Source organism: Canis lupus, chromosome 7, assembly GCF_011100685.1.
Source record: "Canis lupus familiaris isolate Mischka breed German Shepherd chromosome 7, alternate assembly UU_Cfam_GSD_1.0, whole genome shotgun sequence".
Lineage (NCBI taxonomy): Eukaryota > Metazoa > Chordata > Mammalia > Carnivora > Canidae > Canis > Canis lupus.
The window spans coordinates 75003240-75024405 of NC_049228.1; the positions used below are offsets into that span (position 1 = coordinate 75003240).

Below are 21166 nucleotides of genomic sequence, written 5' to 3' on the forward strand. Positions count from 1 at the left end.
ATTTGGAGTAAGAGGAGAGACGATGTCTTGTTATTTTGGGATATATGGACATTTGGGCTGGATTAAACCACTACTTCCAGTACTAGTACCACTAGCAGCAATAGCACCAAGAAGGAGAGAAGGAAAAGCCACATTGTAACACTCCAGAATTTCAGGAGATGACAAATCTGTGCAACAGAAGGCCTACTGCTCAGATAGTGTATATGCTAATCTTAGGAAGAGAGAGGATGATCCACACCCAGCACTCTTGAAACAGTTATAGGCAGAAAAAGCTGACGTCAGAATGCACTAATACCCACTAACCCATTAAATGCAAGTGTACCAAAATTAGCAGCTCGGGGAAGGGGGGGGAACAAAACAGACTTCAGAAGGACAGATATTTCTGGTGCCTATTCATCTCAGTAGATGTTAACTAGATTCTCCTACCATGCACCAGATTTCTTCCCTGACTTTGCTCCCTATGGCTTTTGACAGATCTGCTAAGAGATTCTAACTTGTTAAAAGAGAGCAGTGCATAGAATGTGCAGCTTGGAATGTGCAGGGCACCTTAAAAATAGTCCTGAATGAGAAGTGGCCAAGCATGGGCACTGGTCACATTTCAGACTAAATGAAACCAAACCTGTGCCCAGAGGATTGAGTTTCTAGATCAGAAATCTCAAAGAGCTCTCTTCCCTAGCTCCTCCTTTGATCCCTTAATCAACAATGCACATGAAGCATTTGTGACTCCTCATGCCCCAGCTGTGAATATAGCAGCCACGATAAAATGACGTGGGGTTTTATGCCAAGTATGTGGACACATGTGTTGATCTCATATATGGCTTTTGGAAGAAGCAGTAACAAAACTGGCCAGAACAAAATGGAACTCACCAGAAAATGAAGTCCTGGAGATAGAAGTAGAATAGAATCCTACTATTTAAGTAGCATTGTTTATAGGGACTATAATGAAAAACATCCCTGTTTTTGCTTGGAGATAATGCAGGTATCTTCTTAAGTGTGGAAAGTGATCTATAAGCCACTCTCTCTGAAGATGTCCAGGAAATTAGCATTGTCAGTTGGTGTAGGACCCAACTGCGGGGAAAGCATGGGCAGTGGCTTTCAGAACACTGCCAGGGAAGGTGGTTGTGACGTCAAGGTTGATACATCTCCACAGCCTTGGGATCAAGTTAAGGATGGTATTTGTTTCAATAGACTGACTTCGAAGAGAGGTCAATTTGTTTGATGTATAACCAGAATCTTAGGTAAGTGGGCAAGGGATGGTTTTTAGAAGCAACACTTTGGGAACTTGGTGATGAAGGGAAGACTTTATTTTCTAGAGGAGATCGATGTGTCATGGGAACACTTTCTCCCCATGGATGTGGTTGGATGCAGTTATATGACAGTAGAATAATTCTGAACTGAAACTTTGACCATAGCCTGTTTGTATTTTGTTTTTTGTAACACTGGAGTGACGGCATCCCAGCTAGGAACAGTTACTTGTCTGCAGGAGTTTTAAAATTCCATTAGCAAAAATGGGCAATAAAGGAAAGTAAAGCTTCTAGTAGATGAGGAGGCTCTAACAGTTCTTGTTGTTAACTAGTCTCCACAGATGATGCGGAGCCACTGTAGGTAAATTTGATGCTTCAGGTGAACAACTTCACAGGACTTAAGTGGTCCTTTTCTGTGACCCTTCAGATGTGGTTCTAACAGAGGGACACATTTTTAAATCAAACAATGCTGAAGTATGAGGCTCATTTATTTGTTTAAAATAAAAACAGTTTATGCACATTATTTATTAAAACCAAACTACCTCATTTGGTTTAATATATAGAAACTAAATTAACAGATCTTTGGTTTTCATGTAAGAAAGTCTTCCTGAGGATACTTTTTTCAGTGTCTATTCATATGGAGCCTTGGGTTAGTATCAGATGCATCAAAATATGGAAGATTTTTATATCTTAAATGTACAGACTAATGAATACCTAAAAAGTAAAGCTGGGAAGAGAGTAGCCTAGGTCACCTGAAGACACTCCTGTGCAAAATACCTAAACCTCCAGAAAGGACACCCCAGGAGGGCGAGGATTTGGGGGCAGTTCTACATCCTCCTAAATCCCCAGTACAGTGATGAGTACTATAGGTGCTCAATAAATACTTGTTGAATCAAGTGCTGCATAAAATATAAAATGTCCTTTTAAATATGTAGCTGGATTCCCCCAAAATTTAGGAAAATCTTCAGGAGTTGGAATTAATTTCAGAAGTGAACATCAGAGCAGCAGAATCTGTGCTTTAGGTAAGCAGGTTAGGGGGATGGTTGCCAGAATTGATAGCCCAGAGCCTTGTTATTAATAGCTGCACAGGGACAGAGCCTTGGGCCCAACACAGAGAGAACAATGATCCAGAGCCCCCAAGGGCTGCACACTGTGTAGGTCTCACCCGGAGAGACATCTGCCTGCTGGTAGAGGGAAGCTTGTCTACCAACATGAAGTCTCCCCCGCATAATCATACTGACAGCTTCACCAGCATCAGCTTTGAACTGATGTCACCTGGTGGTCCTAGGAGTCCCCAAGTCCTAGGAGTCCCCAACTGATGTCACCTAGGAGTCCCCAAGAAAGGAAAGTTCATGTTCTGTCACTGGCTGCTGCAATCGCAAACCCCATCTGGAGGTACATTCTCAATCCACATTACATACAAGATCACACCTAACTCCCCACTGAAGATGAACTCACGATCCAAAACTGCAAACACGCAAGCCAAAAATAAGCACCTGGAGTGACAGGTGATGGCCAACAGCAGGATGCAACTCCAAGACAGACCTTCAGATTCTAGAGTATCAGATAGAGACTACAAAGTAAATGTGTTCACAAGTACGGAAGGCAAGCCAACAAGAGAAAAGATTAAGTCATTGCTGTAAAGGACCATACATGTTAAAAAAACAGTAAAATAGTTCTCTTAAAAATAAGAAATTAGTCACTGGAGTAAAGAAATGCTTCTTTTCAGAGAGAACTGGAAGCCTGGCTCAGTAGATAAAAGTCTATAGTAATTTTCCCTAATAATGAGCAACTCAAAGAGGCAAGAACGTCCTCAGTAGTTCTTGATTTCTTGAAAGTAGGATGAGCTTAAATTTCTAGCTTTCAAAAATTTTATCAGAAGTTGGTGAATCCCAGTGTCTCCGATTTTCTGTCTCCATCCTTCCTGTGACCTCCTGGTCATCCCTTGGGCTAAAGGAAGAGATCTGCTCTTTCCTCCCCCACCAACATTTCCTGTTCTTGGGGCATGATTTTCAGTCATGACAACCTAAGTCACATCCGATTAGGATGGGTGAACAGTATCCTCCGTGAGAAAGAACAGATGAGCTCATCAGAATGAACCGATAGGATGACATCTATTTTTATTGTGACAATCACTCTGGTCCCTGGGTTTATGAACCCCTATCCTCAACTAGCATAAACAAGTGGGTGAAACATCATGCTTTGATTTTAACAATGCCCGAGATTTTTAATATAACTGTTTCCATTTCTTAGAAAATACACTTTATTAAAAAAATAGTAGCTCTGACTTCTCTATCATTACCATTTGGACATAAAAGGCACAAAAGACAGGCTTTTACTAATAGGTAGACTTTACCAATAAAGGGCATTAAAACAATATTTCTTTAACTATTTTTGAACTAACATGTAATAAGCAGATCTTTGTGCAGTACCTCTTAAGCTGTGCATGCAACTGAAAGGATGTTTCTAGTCCCTGAAAGCACCCCACCCCTACTTATCCTGAGTGCCCAGGGCAGGACTGCCCAGAGGAAACAAATACACTCTCTATGGGGCAGGAAAATCTCTACTAAGAAAGCCTATGAGCAAATTAATGCCTCAACCTGGAATGAATTGAATGGGCAATGAATCTCAGAGATGACTGGTGTGAGCTGGCCATTCTCAACTTGATCATAATCACCAGCTCTGACCACCCCAGCATTTGAAAAAGCTGTCCAGCAGCTGCTGTGGTAGCAGGGCCACCTCTGGTGCACCCTGGTTCCCTTCTCTCAGCCTGGGTGGTGGGGACTGTGGTAGTCCACGTTCGGGTGACAGGCAACCACTACGCACCTGTCTCCCAGGTGAGAGACGAGGGCGGCCGGGGTTGCCCATCACAGATGACCCCAGAGCCCAGGGCAGGACCTCAGGGGAGCTGCCGCAGACTCACTCCACTGCTGCGGTGCCCGCACGTACTGTGTCGTCCGTGTGTGTTCCTGGCTTGTCCAGATGTCTGTCCTGCGTCTTCACGTCAGGCAGAGTTCTCGCCTCCACTAAACCCCTTCCTTTATCCCACCGATCAGCTCAGGGGCCCCCCTGTTTTACCTGAACAGAGTGTATCGCTAGAGGAGCTGCAGGGTCAGCTTGCGCAGGCGACCAGACTGCATCAAGAGGAGACAGAGAAATTTACAAACAAGATTCGGAAGGTAAATATGTAACACGATTTCAGCACGGCCAGGGCAGGGCTCTGACCGTGGAGCCCCTTGGAGGCACATGACAAGATGTATTTGCAAGAGAGCTGTCTATTGCACACAGGCTCCTGGACTCCCGGGCTCCCAGGGCTGGAGGATCATCCAGTTGAGCTGCCCCTCCAACATCTCACAAAGAGAACTGTCCACCTTCCTCCTCTAAACCATGCTTTTCAGTATTGACATTGTGGTCTTGGGAAGTTCTTCCTAACATCTAACCCATTGTTTTCCTGCAGCCATAGCCAGCAAATATAGGCCTTAATTAAGGACCTGGACAGGGAAGTGTGTCCATAACTTTTGTTGTCCTGCAGATTTGTAAACTTGCTCAATGTTAGGTAAATTTTCTGATAGGAAATAACAACAACTCACCCTAAATGGTGGTCTTCAGAAAACTGCCATTAATTGAACTGCAGCCTTGTTAACTTTTCTAGCTTATCTTAGAATAACCTGTTGCTGGCCAATTACCCATTATCTGTTAAATCCTTTCCCAGAGTTGCTAGGAGAAGGGATTGGTAGACACAGGCACTCATTTCCTAAATAATTTAACTTTTTTTCCTGCACCAAAAATCATGTTAAAGAAGTGAGTTTATCCCTGCAGATGCTAATAGCAAAATGGCAAGGTCCCAGGTGTGTCTATACTTGAATTTAGGATAAAAGGAGTGTGTTGGAGATTGGGCTGCAAACCTTGTTTGGAGGGGGTGAGAGGTCATCCTGGCTTGTTCAGAGGCAAATGGTCCGGTCCGTGTCCCCTGACGTGTCCCAAGGGAAGAGGACCAACTCTTGGGCCTTGGGAAGTGCTTAGAGTCATGGAACAGGAGGAGGCAACCAGGGCAGTGGGGAAGTCAGAGCCAGGCAGGAAGGAACATTTCCAGGAGGCTGCAAATGAGAGGGCGAGAGAACATCCCTTCCCAGGGCTGCGCCTCCATCGACTAAGACTCCAGTGTCTCTGGCCTACCTGCCATGAGCTAGGCGCTCACTCTTCACATCTTGAGTTAGCTTCCTTTTGCTACCAAGAAAACTGAAGCCTTCCTAGTCAGTGGATGACCTGACGTAATTCCGCAAGTAAATTGCAAATGCTGATTTCCAAAATGGTATGTTACCCCCTCTCCCCAGTCATCCTGCTCTTGTGCCCACAGGGATAGGAACACATGGTGGGACTTTGAGAGCTGCCAAGATGATGAATTAAAATCACCACTATTTTGTGTTATCTCAGCTTGAAGTGAAAAAAAAAAAAAAAAGATCTGGTATTATGACAGTGGCACACAAGTGTCTGTGCAGACCCGGGACCTTCCCAGAGCTACCTCTCACTCTTCACTGGTGTTCACATGTAGGGCGTATTGGTATTGACCTCAGGCAGCCATAGTCACATCCTCATGGTTTCTGAGCCCTAATCCAGTACTTTGGGAAAACAAGACAAAACAAAACTCAACGCCTTGGGTTTTGGCCAAGAGAGAGTGTTGAATTAGGAATTAGGAGAGGACAGCTGATAACTACAGGCTGGCATTCAAACCCCTTTTTTGAGGGGGTCTGTGGAACAGAAAGCTGTCATCCTGTCACTTTAGCTACTATAGATATTATTCTTGTGCCCTTATCTGTGCAATAAGATTTTATTCACACCCCTTTGCTTAGTCATTGTGGACATAATCATTGTTTATTGCTTGGAAGCGTGCCTGTACCGACCTTGAAAAGCAGGAACTTAACATAGAAATGGAAAACACTGCTTTTTCAGCATGCTGTATTTCCCTAAGAGTTACTTGTAGCTAATAGGACTGTGAAGTCCTAAGTGTGGAAGGAGGTTCTCAACTTACTTTCCTATTTGTCCACCATATGAGGCAGAGGGCCTTGTGTCCAGGAAAACCCTACTGCCCCCACCCCCTGCCCCGACCTGCCTCTGTCCCACTCTCTGTGGGCCCCTCCATCAGCTTGCTCCTGGGAGCTGTGTGCACCAGTAAGCTCAGGAAGCCAAGGGGAAGAGTTTCCACTTAGCGCCCCCCCACCACCTTACAATTATAGTGTGTCTTTTGCAAACCCACAGACAGAGGGCAAATGGAATCTGCATGGAAGTCAGCTGTAAGCCATATATCCGAGAATCAATTTTCCTGAAGAAGTTTAGAGGCGTCCCAAAACACCACAAGAGACTTGACATTGAGAACTTATTAGAACACCTTAGTTTGAAATAATGTTTGCTTCTGAATCAGAAAAGCCTTGAGGTTTTCTAAAAAGTAAGTACACATCTCAGGGAGTTTGCTGAACTTTAAGGGCCTCTATGTTTCATGTCCCAGGTGCAAAATGATAAAGATTGAGTAGCATTTTGCAAAGACTTGTTTTGGGTGGCAAATCAGAAGAGCTGCTATCACGCTGTCTCTCTTTCCCCTCAAGATGGAGGAGGAGCACCTGTACGCCTTGAGGTGGAAAGAACTGGAAATGCACAGCCTGGCTTTGCAGAACACCCTCCATGAGCAAACCTGGAGTGATGAGAGGAACCTGATGCAGCAGGAGCTCCGGTCTATGAAGCAGAACATTTTCCTTTTCTACGTCAAACTCAGATGGCTGCTGAGGCACTGGCGACAAGGGAAGCAGATGGAGGAAGAAGGCGAGGATTTCACTGAGGTACCTGCCCCATCCCTGCCCCTGGAGAGTTCAGTTTATTTGCATCACTTCTGTTCTTGACCACTAGGCTCTGCTGTCCCTCTGCACCCTACACACAAAGTCATGTTCTGTTCACATTCTTTCCTCAAGTCCAGTCTGGGCAAGGGAAGTGCCACAGGTTGTCCAGTTCTATATCAGACCAAGAATTCTGTGCTGTGACTTCGGCCTCGTCTTCAGAGTCCTGGTCTCTGACTCCACTATGCGGCAAGGATGTGCGGCATTTCTTCTGTTGCTATGAACTCTTCTGTTGCTATGACCTGTGAACTCCTGAAAGTTGTCACCCTGAGGTCCTGTCAGTCTCTCATGCTGCCTTGCTGGTTTATCAAACCTAGTTCTAAATCTTTCTCTCTTCTCTCCATTTCAGTTTTGTTCTTCAGTGCTAGAGCCCTTCCTGCCCATGCAGTTTGCTAAGGGTCTTCTCTGCTAGGTTCCAGATGGGTCAGAGTTTTGCCACCTCTGGAATTTGCATCTGTGCTCCTTCTTATGCCTCCATTCCCAGATTCATCACAGAACCAGAACAGAGTCATTTGCTTTCTGATTGATTCTCATTGATTCAGTCAATGTGACCCCTAGCTCTGCAAGCTGCTTTGGGCCTTGCCTTCCAACCTCCTGCCAGCTACTTCAAGGCATCATAAACACTGGCTTCCTTTTAGCTCCCAAGGACCTATCTGCTTTCCACTGTATGTAATGTTAAGTCGTCCTTTGAAGGGGAAGATACATTGATTCTCTTTCTTCAGGGAGGAAGGAAAGTCTTTCAAAATTAATTCAGCCTGCTTCCAAATAGCCATGACATAGAAAACCATCATTAAGCCAAGCCTAGATGTGATTATAAAGTCTCCTGCTGATCAGTACTTTGGAGTTCCTCTTCCTCTAGCTTATAAAACCATAACTATAATCAATAATTATAAATCATAAGATGTTTCATTATCAAATTAACTCACAAATGATAAGATTAGAAGTAAGATTAGAAAATCTTTTCTTCTAATCTTTTCACAGTTACGTACCCACTGTGTGCTATTTAAGTGAAGAAGTTGGCCAGCAAGTGCAATGGGCTAAATGGGCATATTTGGAAAACGGCTGAGAAGTCAAGACTTGATAAGCTAGAAAGTGGAGAATTACCCTCTAATAATAAAAACCAGGCTGTACAGCAAAGGATTTGGGTGGAGGTGAGATCGTTGTCTCCTGCTGTTTTCAGAGCGAGCATCCAGAGACCCTCCCCAGGCTTGGTGAGCTTGGAGTGCAGGGGGACCCGAAGGGGGACGGCCCAGACCAAGATGACAACGGTCCGGGCTGCGGCTTTCCGCTGGGAGAGCATCCTCCACACTCCCCTGTGCAGATTGGTGACCATGGATCGAGACTACAGCCTACACATGGGAGACAGCTCCACAGGCAGGTGAGTGCCGAGGTCCCACACCTGGGTGAGGACACTCCTGGTCTACGTCTGCGTTGTCATTTTATGTGCTGGTGTTCCACAGAGCAGAAAAACTCTGACTGCCTATAGTTGTTAGTTGCTGTATTTGTGCTGGAAATCATATCATTAAGACTTGATTTCAGTGTCAGCCCATGAGTTCATCTGGCTTACATGCATAAATAAGGAGCATAGTAGGATCAGATCAATTGGAGATTGGGACAGGTATCGGCAGCATCACCAGTTTGGCAACATAATGCATAAGAAGGAAAGAAAAAGTATTTTTATTTTAATTCTAAACATGCATAAAGTGTTTTAGGTTCTTTGGGGCCACCTGAAGTAAAAATATTTGATGACACTTAAAAAAATCAAAGCGTATATAGAGATGGGATTTCAGTGTATAATATGAGATAATCATTAACATTGCCAAAGCCCACGTTTATTTATTAATTATTAAGCAGATAGCCGCTGCTTACTAAACCAAAAGATACTATTGATGCCACCCAGATTTTTGCGCTTCTCTACAAAACAGCAGCTGTGTTGGGTTTGGGGTGCTGAGACCCTAGGAGGGACCCAGTGTTAAAGCTTCCTTGCTCCCAGACCTTCTGGTCTGAGTCCTTTCTGACCTTATGTTGCTTCTTTGAGGGTGCTGTAGGGCAGACCCGGAGGCCCCAAGCCCTAAGCCATTGGCTCTGGGGTGACGGGCAGGACCGGGTGGCCCTAAAGCACACAGTTAGCCCGGGTGTGGCCATGGCCACTCAACCGCAGACATTTCTGGGCACTCCCTGTGTGCTGGACGCCACAACTGTGGCTCCTCCCTCAGCCCAGAGCCTCAGAGGGTCAAGTGGTAGAGGGCTGTCATCCGAACTGTGGCTCAGATCCAAAGGAGAAAAGTCATGATGTCTGAGCACAGGGCCCAGAGGATATGTGTATTCCCCCCCACCCCGCCTGCTTTCTCTTTGCAAACAAATCAGGTTTTCACAACTGAAGAGTTGTTTTCTATGCACACCCATCCACCCTGCATTTTCCCTGAATAATATGACTCAAGAAAGAGGTTATACTTTCAAATGGATGTTTAATTACAGTTATTAGGAAGTTTGTCATTGTGCCAGTGTCCCTGGGGAGATTTTGGCTCCTAGAAGGAGTTTTCCAGCAATTGATCTAGTTAGAAAATAAAATGCTACTTCACAAATAATCCTCTAAAGCATACCATTTTTATTATTTTTAAAAGAGATGTCAGTTCTATAAAAGATCTGCGATTAACTCAAATAGCTTTCACTGATTGCCACTCAGCCCTAAACCTGCTGCATCTGAGGTCATGTGTTGGGTGTTTCCCACGCATGTGTCCAGATGCATGGGAAAAGGGGAAAAATGTAACACATCTGGTTTTCTAAACAATTCTCATGGAAAATGTTACCCTGGGGGTGGAAAATAATGTAAAGTCACTCAGCTGGAACCTCCCATTCAGTATATTTTAATGTCATCTCTCTTTGCCTCCTCCTTCCAAAGCTGATGTTTTTACTGTCCCCCTCAAAAGTAGAGATGGAGCTGTGACTTCCCACTTTGCACAATATGCAGTAGAGGCACATGGGGTGCCTGCAGGGTATGGTGGGGACGGGTAGAATCATGCCTGTCATGGCCCCATCCATCCGTCTGTAGGAGTTAAATGCACAACGCTGTCCATCAGAAGACAGGAGATTAATGAGCTCTACTGTACGACAGCTGCTTGCCTGGGAGTGAACATTCTCAGTTAGCAGATTTGCCTTGCCCTTTCGTGGCATGGGTATTAGCGAGGCAGCCTGCCTGCAAGAGCAAGAACACGTGTCCCTGAGAGCCGCACCCTTTTCAGAAACTCTGAGAACCTGCCAAGGTGATAAGCAGAATGGGCAACGTGGCCTACCTCCTTTCCCAAGGTGAAATTGGCAAGTGACACAATTTCCCAGGCCTTGGTCTTTGCCCTGTGTCCTGGTGAACATTGGCACAGCTGAACACAGTTGATGGCAAAATGTATCCCATCCAGAGAGATTTAAAAAAAAAATGTACTCGTATCAAGTCGTCCTTGGAAATAGTTCATAAAAAATTATCAGGTTGGAAAATGTTCGGCTCTGTGAATGTGCCCTATTGACTGATTTTTAGTTACAGAACCAGCGATCTAGCCATAGCAACCCAATTGTCCTCGAGAACAGAAAGCACTTTCAGTTTGCCCAGCCTTCTGGAAGAGCTGGTAAATATGCAAAAGCTTACTGTATAGTTTTCAGTGAGCTCCAGGATGCTGGCCACTTACATTAAGCTTTTGAGACCTAAGGCTACATATGCATTTTATGCTTTCTAGTAATTCCTGAAATCAAGATTTATTTTGTTTTGTTTTTTGTTTTTTGAAATCAAGATTTTTTTAAAAGATTTTATTCATTTATTCATGAGAGACACAGGAGAGAGAGAGAGATAGAGAGGCAGAGACACAGGTAGAGGGAGAAGCAGGCTCCATGCACGGAGCCTGACGTGGGACTCGATCCTGGGTCTCCAGGATCACACCCTGGGCTGAAGACAGTGCTAAACTGCTGAGCCACCTGGGCTGCCCTGAAATCAAGATTTTTAATGCAAGGTGACTATAGTGCCAGGATTATGGCCCTGGGCCTCCACCAGCTAATAATCTGTATATTGGATTAATTTACTCAAAGAGAAGTTACTTTTTCACTCAGGGATGTGACACAATATTCTTTATTAAAGCACCTGTGTACATATATAGGACCTAATTTAAAATTCAGAGCAAGAGGGACACCTAGGTGGCTCAGTGGTTGAGTGTCTGCCCTTGGCTCATGTCATGATTCTGGGATCAAGTCCCACATCGGGCTCCCCGCAGGAAGCCTGCTTCTCCCTCTGCCTGTGTCTCTGCCTCTCTCTCTCTCTCTCTCTCTCTCTCTCTCTCATGAATAAATAAAATCTTAAAAATAAAATCCAGAGTAAGAGCTAATGAAATTATGTTTCATGTTACTCTGCAACTACAGCTGGTCACTAAAGAGTCTCCACAGGACCCAGCTCTAGGACCGAGTAGAGTCTGTTCCTTTGGACCTTTGTCACTCATACATCCAGGACTCATCTAGAGCTTATGGCCTTCAGAAGCTCCCCTCAGTAAAAGTCAGCCTCTCTCCCATAGAGTGCCTTTGGCTCCCTAGGCCTCCCAGATGTCAACTCACCTTGGTGCCCACGCTTTTGCTTTGCCCAAGATGCAGAAGCTTTCAAAAAGAGCACTTCTGCCAGACAAGGCCTATACATCAGAAATGTGATCTCCTAACCTTTTCTTTTCTCCTCTTGAGCCTGGATCACTTTTACCTTCAATTTTGTATGTTGTATCATGATTTATTCTTCAGACTCTACAGCTTTATAACCTCACCTAGGAGACAGGCAACTCTCCATAAAAGGAACCAGATCAGAGCTTATAGTTATGAAACATTTTCTGTTTGCTGTGTGTTTGTGTTTATTCTGTTACCACACAAATAGCAAGGGCATAGGAGTGAAGAGCCACAAGTACTAGGAGGCTACTCAGGAAAGGGGTCTCTCTACCTCCCAGCATCAGCCATGGTCAGCAGTTTATGACCTGCTTTTCTGAGTGTGTAACAAACCCTAAACCTCGCACACAAGTGATTTATTCCCATCCGGTCACTTGATTTTCACCACACCTGCTCTGATTTCTTTGAATCCTTTGGCTGATAACTTGGGATTATAACTTACTAAATATATGTCCATCACTTCTTTCACAAACCCACATTTATTCTTGGAAAGCTTTCTGAAAATTATGGCGATCTGCTGTCTGGAGCCCACATGCCCCCAATCACCTGGCGTATTCTCAGCTAGAGGACAAATGATTTTCGTACATAAATGAATCTCTCGTCTCCCTCCATCAGGGATTTTCATGGTCAGTTTTCAGTGACTCATTCTCTTTTATCTGTGGGAGGATAGTAGTTTTAGAAAAGAATCTTAAAATTAACCTGAGTGGAACACTGACAGTAAGAATGGTAAGTGGCTTATTTATTAAGATATTGCTGGATGTGTTACTGTCTGATCTCACAGTAAAGGACTTGTCTTGGGACTCTTGCTGGTGGAGGAGTTACTTTATTGAATAGGATGTGAGGTCCCCCTCTTTATAAGTATGAAATAGAAACTATGCCTGTGTTGGGGGTCAGGGACAGCTACCATAGCGTTCTAGAACTCCTGGCTAGCCTACATGAATAGGAATTAGAGGTTGTCTGGCTTTCTGTGGGTTAACCCACAGCAGCTGGTCAATATACAATATACAAGCAAAGTGGTTGATGGTAGTTTAGCTCTTTCTCAGAACTATGAAACACATTATCTTATAAATCTTAGGCAAGAATGATTTTATCAAATAGCTGGCATTGCATCACAAATATCTTGGTGTGTTACCTTTCCCAGAAACTTCCTTTTCACTTTCTATTAATAATATTTATTGTATATTTGAGTAGCAGTCTTACTGGCTGAAGCCCAGCCTTGAACCTTTTATAAAGTTTAACATTTTATAGCACTGTCAAGCTCCTGATCCCAATTTTGGGATTATTTTAAGCACCCAAGAGAGATGAGCTTGGAAGGGCTGAAATGCTCTTAGCCTGAGGAAAAGGGAATGGTGAGGCCATTTTATCCGGCTTCTTTGCAAGAAGACCAACCAGCTGATCTTGGAGAGGTTGAAAAATTGGTCTTCTTAATTGAAATTGGCCTGTATTTAACAGATATATAAACTAAAAGGTTGCATAATTGGGCCCCTGGCACAGAAGGTTCAGAAAGCTCTGTGTCCAAGACTTTAACCCAAAGACCTCTAAATGGCCCAGAGAATCTTCATTCCATTCTTAACTTGATTAGGCTCATCTTTTTACCCAAAATATTACCCAGCAATGGCCCTCACAGGGAGAAAAAGTAAGGCAAGTAATTTTTAGGCATTCTTTCAGGATGGCTCACTAATATTATTTCCATTGATATTGGGGGGGGGGGGGGGGATTTGTTTCCAGAGTTTAGATGGCTTCTTTTAAGGCAAAATTAAAAAAAAATAATAAAACAAAATAAAACAGAACCTGGGTAGAGTATAATGCCCGAATTTAGAGATCTTGGCTTGTTTTGTCCAGCCTTGATGGGACAGACCCAGACTGCAGCCCATGCTCTGTACTTCTCAGCAGGAGACCCTATCTATGCTATGTTGCTGCATGCCCTAATTCCTCCTCTGTAACACAGGAAATGGAATAGTATGTGCCCAGGATTGATGGGAGATGCAAGTAAGGTTGTGTAGTTGAGTGATTGGCACACCTGATCTAACACACCCTCTGTTAGAAACAATTAGTATTACTTTTCATTACTGGGCTTTTTGTATGCAAAAAAGTTTAGAAGCATCATGCCCAGCTGAGTCTTCAGACATTTTTATTTGCACATCAGACCTTGGTGTTTTATACCAATGGCAGAGAACTAGTCTGGCTTCTTGCCATGTCACATGCCGTTCCTGGGTGATTATATAACAAGTACCAATAATATCGATTCTGTGGACTCCCTTGCTTCCTTTGGCCACCTTTATCCCAAAGCAAGTTTTGAACTCATTCCAGGATGATTAATATTATACTGGGATAATGGCACATTATGTTGATGATTCTGATGCAAATGTGCATGAAAACATTACGGCTTAATTTTATTTAATCTGATATTTCCTAATGCCAGAAAGTACTTACTTCCAGAGGAACCAAAATTTCAGTCTGCAAAAGACTGTTATGTGAATTCCTGCTTTAGAGGACCACAAATCTCCTAAGGTTATCTGAGCAATTTGGTGTGGGGCTAAGAACCCCTCAGGCTGACTACATTCACAAAGTGGGATTTGTAGGGAGGTATTAATCACATACAAGAACTGATGACATGGTTTTCTGCTTTTTCTTCAGCGAGAATTACATGACTACTCAGACTAGATCAAAATATTCCCATTACTTTATGCTTAAAATACTTTGAATTAAAAAGTAGTGATGTTTTAAAATTTTTAAATCCAAAGATGAAAATACCAAGTAAATCAACTATAAAATATAGTTTTTCAAACAAATTCTGTACTCAAAGAGATGTGTATTTCTGAAAAGATTTTTGCAGCACTTCTTCTCACTCACCTCCACTTATATAATTTTTAAATACTTTTGGTGTGGAGTTGAAAGAAAATGTTCTGCATTAATTACAGTTGTACACATATCCTGAGCACCTCTTTGAGTGCAGTGGTAACTTACTTTTATTCGGGTGGTTGGAAGGAACGTGTAGCAGTTTTAGAAGGTTCTCTAGCTGCTGAATCTTGCAAATGCTAACTGGATTATACTCTAACTGGCTTTAGTCTCAGAGCTAGTAAAGTAAAAATTGGTGATTAAGGGGAAGAACACCCAAAAAGCAATAAATGTTAACAAATAGGCCTTTCTACCACATATAATATTATAACTCCAGACAAATTACAGGGAAAACTGGGGAATTTTCAGGAATAAATCTGCTCGTGTTAAGGAGTTTCTCTTTTCTAATTCAACTTTATTTAAATCCAAATATAGGGCTAGCCAAAGAATCTTAAATTCTTCCCAAGTGTGGCTGTCCACTTTTATCTACATGCAGGTGTGTTTAGGGGATTCATGAGATGGTTTTAGGAGCGTGACAGGCCCTCCACATGGTGGAAGAGAGCTGGAGGCACTGTCCTACTGCCCTTGGCATGACAGGTTTATCAAGCAGAGGGGAGTCTCTCTGAGAGCAAGGGGCTCTGTGTTCCCAAAGTTGAGACATTCTGATTCCAGCAGGACTGGGAGTGCTTTGATTCTCCCTGCCTTGTAAATGCACCAACCAAGATTGTCCTGGGATCAGGGCAGCTGGGAGCTCATGATGCACTTTCAGTGTTTTCCATCAGATTGGAAGAGATGAGCTCGTGGGGCTTTTATCATCGAGGTACCATAACTGGTTCAGTATTTAATTCACTTGGATGAACCTTTCTGAAAGCATGCCCATGCTGAGACATACTAAGATAGTAATCGTGGTTTTGAAATGGGCTTTCAAAGGGCAGGATGAATTTTAGAAAATATAAAATCTTTTACATTAGGTATAAGCAGATCAGTGATAGAAATCCCTTTTTCATTTATCTGACCTCTTTGCATACTTCACATGAGCTGAGCATTGTGTGAGACACTGGAAATACAGGAGCGGGTCAGTTTGCATCTGTCCCCCATGCACTCACGCAGTGATGGAGTGGCCCCAGGCAGCACAGGAAATCAAGCAGGTGTGTGGTTATTTGTGCTGTTGGTACAGCAGAAAGGAGGGGCATGGTGATTCCATCTCAGGACCGTGAGGAAGCCCTCATGAACAACTCAAGCACTTACATTTGGCTTTGATTAAAGCTCACAGTGCCCTTTGCCCTGTGGCCATACTTACCCATCCAAGTCAGAGTATGACCATCCAATGTTTATAAGAGACACAGAGTGTTTATTCCCTTCTGGTTCGATGGCTGGTATCAAAATGACAGCATCGATAGGTGTTTATGTCTTGCCAGATCTGCATCCCCAAGCATAGCTTTGGATGTATGAAGTCATGTGGGGCATTCTGGTAGCCCTGGTTTCTGGGTTCCCGGTGCCCTCCTGCAGCTACCTCCTTCCTGCTTCTGGCCCAAGTGCCGGACCCCCTCCTCCTATCCCACCAGGCCCTGAGGGGTCTCAGCATCGGAGTCCAAGTGCTGGCAACATAGGAACCCCCGCCCCCCGGCTCCATCCCACTAACTGCAGACTTTTCACTTGTTCTGCACCCATTATGATGGCACCTTGCGCACAACCCAGCACCACCTTGACGCCCTGAAGAATACCCTTGCATGAGTGGCACAGCCAACCCTGTGTTTCCTCCCGCAGGTGGTGGAAAACCAGCAGCTGTTCAGTGCACTCAAGAGCCTGCTGGAGGACCTGCGCGCCGAGCTGCGGGAGGACGAGCATGCACGGCGGCGGCTGCAGCAGCAGTACGCCAGCGACAAGGCCGCCTGGGACGTGGAGTGGGCTGCACTTACCTGCCGCCTGGAACAGGTGCCTGCCTGCGGGGTCTGTCCTGGGTCTCCCCAGCTCCTCCTCTGCCATCTGGGCCAGGTGGGGAGAAGGCACAGTTCCTCAGATCCATGGCGATCTTTACAGTTCCTCAGATCCTCCAGGGGGAAAGTGGGGTGCCTTTGTCTCCTTAAAATTCCCAGCCTTGGGGTGCCTGGGGGGCTCAGCCGGTTAAGTGTCTGACTCTTGATCTTAGCTCAGGTCTTGATCTCAGGGTCATGAGTTCAAGTCCTGTGCTGGAGCCTACTTAGAACACACTCACACAACTTCCCAGCCTTTCCAAGGCACCTCCTTCTCTCCTATTCACTGTCCCAAGTGTGAAACACAGTCTCCACTGAGCACCTTTTGACAGTAGCATTTATTTTCCCATTCTGCTTGAACAAGTCTGTATTTAGCCCCCTCAAAGGACAGTCAGGGTGAAGTGGTGATCAGAACACATGGACTTAGTTCAGATAGATGCAAAGAAAATGCAGATTGTGACTTCAGTTATCTTTGGAAAAGGAAAACATTTAGATTCCTTTAGATTTCTCCAAACACTGAAAAGAGTTTGTAGGCCTTCCACTACATGCCCGAGAAGTCTGATCAGTTTCCAAGTCTTTATTTCCCCAGGAGGAAATGGAGGCCCAGAGGAAGTGGCTGATCTCAGATCATGGAGACTTTAGTGCTCGAGTGGAAAGAACGGAGTACTGCCTCCACCCTCCCAATAGACCAGAGCCTCCTTGGAAATTTTAGGCCATGGCCATGGTTGTAAGGCCAGACGTAGCCAGAAACATTCTTTTCTAAGTGTTTTCTCCCTGGAAACCCTTAAAAGCAGGATCACCTCCTGCCTTGAGTCTCCCTGGAAACCCCTAAAATCAGTATCACCTCCTCCCCTCAGATTGTTTCTCCAGGTTTCTTTCAGCCCCTTGATCATGATGGGAGGAAAAGTCTGTACATCCTTGATCATCGACTTTCTAAGCCTTATTTTGAGGCAAATCCTAAAGTAATTAAAATTTTATATGAATTGGCTAGAAAAGAAAAGAGAAAAGAAATTGCCCAGAAAGGAGACATCTTCCAAATGGCCTTGATAAAAGCTGAAAGTGTCTGTCATGCCAAAAGAAAACAGCTCCCTTGGTACTCATAGGTTCAACTGCATTGCCAGCTGGGCAGGGGGAGCAGTGGATTCAGACTTATAGTCCCAGGTATAGTAGAGACATTGTCTTCTCTGCAGAGGAAGCAGCAAAGCGTAGCAAAACCAAAGCATCAGGCCAGGCTGGTAGAGCTGCTGACCCCGTTGTGAATCCTGCCTACTTGCCTGGTAGAAGATTCTTACTAGATGCTCTGTTTATCTTAGTGCACAGCCTGAAGAGTCAGCAGTGGAGGAAAAATGAGTAAGGATGCTCTCCGGTGAGCTGCCTTGAAATCTATTTTAAAATATGTTTATGGGGGAGAAAGCTAAATATTTTCAAAAATGTTAAGGGTAGCTAAAGAAAGGAGGCCTAATCTTTGATATGAGCCAATTTCAAAATATTTCATCTTTGTTTTAGAGAAACCTGTATCCACCCACACATGTGCTACTCATCAAGCCTCAGGGAGAATCACTAGGCACCAAGAAATAAAATTAGGACTTCAAACCTAGAAACCAGGTGGTAATAGGTAAAGATTCATCTTCCGCCCAAATCATTCAAAAGTTTCTTGAAACATTTGCAGCCCAGGGAGCAATGAAGGTGAGCTGAAGCTAGTTCATTTATAATACTCCCATCTTTACTCTCTTCTACTTAAAAGTAAAAGAGGTGAATTAAGTATTTATCAGAAGTTAAGTATTTTATCTCTGTGGAGGCCATGTTGTTTCCATGGCCAAATCTGTAATTCCTTTAATTAACTCTCAAGTCAGGCCTTGTTCTAGATGCCAAGGATCCAGCAACAAGAAGATTATTTTTTGAGGGACTCTCAGTGCAATGGGAGATCCAGACGAGGGCTGTAATTTATAATAGTGTAATGAGTGCCCTGCCAGACCTGCACACTGTGCTGTCAGGAAATAAGGGTGTGTGGGCCAGACACCTCAGTCTGAGGGCTCAGAGAGGGGTTGCTTGTGAAAGTCCTGCTTAGAATGAGTCTCAGAAGATGAATAGGAGGGGGTACATAGAAAAGGAGAGAAAGGACGTTTCAGATAACAAAAGCATAATGAGCAAAGGAATAAGCATATCTGAGGAGCTGCACCGGGTCAGGTATGCAGGAAAAGAAGAATGCGTGAAAGATTGAAACATTAATCCTGATTTTATCATGGAAGTAAAGCATCCTGATTGACATTTTTAAAAGATTATTCTGGCTTCAAGGAAGAGAATGGATTAGAAATCATTAGAATTGAATGGAGTCAGGAACAAGACAGGGATGTCCATTCTCACCACTGCTATTCAACATAGTACTGGAAGTCCTAGCCTCAGCAATCAGGCAACAAAAAGACATTAAAGGCATTCAAATTGGCAAAGAAGAAGTCAAACTCTCCCTCTTCGCAGATGACATGATACTCTACATCGAAAACCCAAAAGCCTCCACTCCAAGATTGCTAGAACTCATACAGCAATTTGGTAGCGTGGCAGGATACAAAATCAATGCCCAGAAGTCAGTGGCATTTCTATACACTAACAATGAGACTGAAGAAAGAGAAATTAAGGAGTCAATCCCATTTACAATTGCACCCAAAAGCATAAGATACTTAGGAATAAACCTAACCAAAGAGGTAAAGGATCTATACCCTAAAAACTATAGAACACTTCTGAAAGAAATTGAGGAAGATACAAAGAGATGGAAAAATATTCCATCCTCATGGATTGGCAGAATTAATATTGTGAAAATGTCAATATTACCCAGGGCAATGTACACGTTTAATGCAATCCCTATCAAAATACCATGGACTTTCTTCAGAGTTAGAACAAATTATTTTAAGATTTGTGTAGAATCAGAAAAGACCCCGAATAGCCAGGGAAATTTTAAAAAAGAAAACCATATCTGGGGGCATCAGAATGCCAGATTCCAGGTTGTACTACAAAGCTGTGGTCATCAAGACAGTGTGGTACTGGCACAAAAACAAACACATAGATCAATGGAACAGAATAGAGAACCCAGAAGTGGACCCTGACCTTTATGGTCAACTAATATTCGATAAAGGAGGAAAGACTATCCACCGGAAGAAAGACAGTCTCTTCAATAAATGGTGCTGGGAAAATTGGACATCCACATGCAGAAGAATGAAACTAGACCACTCTCTTACACCATACACAAAGATAAACTCAAAATGGATGAAAGATCTAAATGTGAGACAAGATTCCATCAAAATCCTAGAGGAGAACACAGGCAACACCCTTTTTGAACTCAGCCACAGCAACTTCTTGCAAGATACATGCACGAAGGCAAAAGAAACAAAAGCAAAAATGAACTATTGGGACTTCATCAAGATAAGAAGCTTTTGCACAGCAAAGGATACAGTCAACAAAACTCAAAGACAACCTACAGAATGGGAGAAGATATTTGCAAATGACATATCAGATAAAGGGCTAGTTTCCAAGATCTATAAAGAACTTCTTAAACTCAACACCAAAGAAACAAACAATCCAATCATGAAATGGGCAAAAGACATGAACAGAAATCTCACAGAGGAAGACATAGACATGGCCAACACGCACATGAGAAAATGCTCTGCATCACTTGCCATCAGGGAAATACAAATCAAAACCACGATGAGATCCCACCTCACACCAGTGAGAATGGGGAAAATTAACAAGGCAGGAAACCACAAATGTTGGAGAGGATGTGGAGAAAGGGGAACCCTCTTACACTGTTGGTGGGAATGTGAACTGGTGCAGCCACTCTGGGAAACTGTGTGGAGGTTCCTCAAAGAGTTAAAAATAGATCTGCCCTACGACCCAGCAATTGCACTGTTGGGGATTTACCCCAAAGATTCAGATGCAATGAAACGCCAGGACACCTGCACCCCGATGTTTCTAGCAGCAATGTTCACAATAGCCAAACTGTGGAAGGAGCCTCGGTGTCCATCGAAAGATGAATGGATAAAGAAGATGTGGTTTATGTATACAATGGAATATTACTCAGCCATTAGAAATGACAAATACCCACCATTTGCTTCAACGTGGATGGAACTGGAGGGTATTATGCTGAGTGAAGTAAGTCAATCGGAGAAGGACAAGCATTGTATGTTCTCATTCATTTGGGGAATATAAATAATAGTGAAAGGGAATATAAGGGAAGGGAGAAGAAATGGGTGGGAAATATCAGAAAGGGAGACAGAACATGAAGACTCCTAACTCTGGGAAACGAACTAGGGGTAATGGAAGGGGAGGAGGGCAGGGGGTGGGGGTGAATGGGTGACGGGCACTGAGGGGGGCACTTGACAGGATGAGCACTGGGTGTTATTCTGTATGTTGGTAAATTGAACACCAATAAAAAATAAATTTATTATAAAAAATAAAATAAAAATAAATTATATTATACCAAAAAAAAAAAAAGAATTGAATGGAGTAACATGGTTCATAGGTAAAAATCCAGGGGTCTGCTGAACTAGAATAGGAA

General features: G+C 43.7%; 1 protein-coding gene across 12 annotated transcripts in view; it reads left to right on the forward strand.

Annotated features, from left to right (window-relative positions):
- MTCL1 (microtubule crosslinking factor 1) overlaps window positions 1-21166 on the forward strand; it is a 128332-nt gene that overhangs the window by 86232 nt on the left and 20934 nt on the right. For 6 of the 12 annotated variants that reach the window (XR_005362677.1, XR_005362678.1, XM_038543837.1 and 3 more), the window contains 4 exons: window positions 4331-4423; window positions 6845-7075; window positions 8310-8507; window positions 16415-16642. Coding sequence is in view for 10 of the 12 variants with exons in the window: in XM_038543837.1 (XP_038399765.1) it covers window positions 4331-4423; window positions 6845-7075; window positions 8310-8507; window positions 16415-16642 (750 nt within the window). In the remaining 2 variants the exon portion in view is untranslated. The remainder of the gene's footprint in view (window positions 1-4330; window positions 4424-6844; window positions 7076-8309; window positions 8508-16414; window positions 16643-21166) is intronic. The other 6 variants (XM_038543838.1, XM_038543842.1, XM_038543839.1 and 3 more) reach the window with 3 other exon arrangements.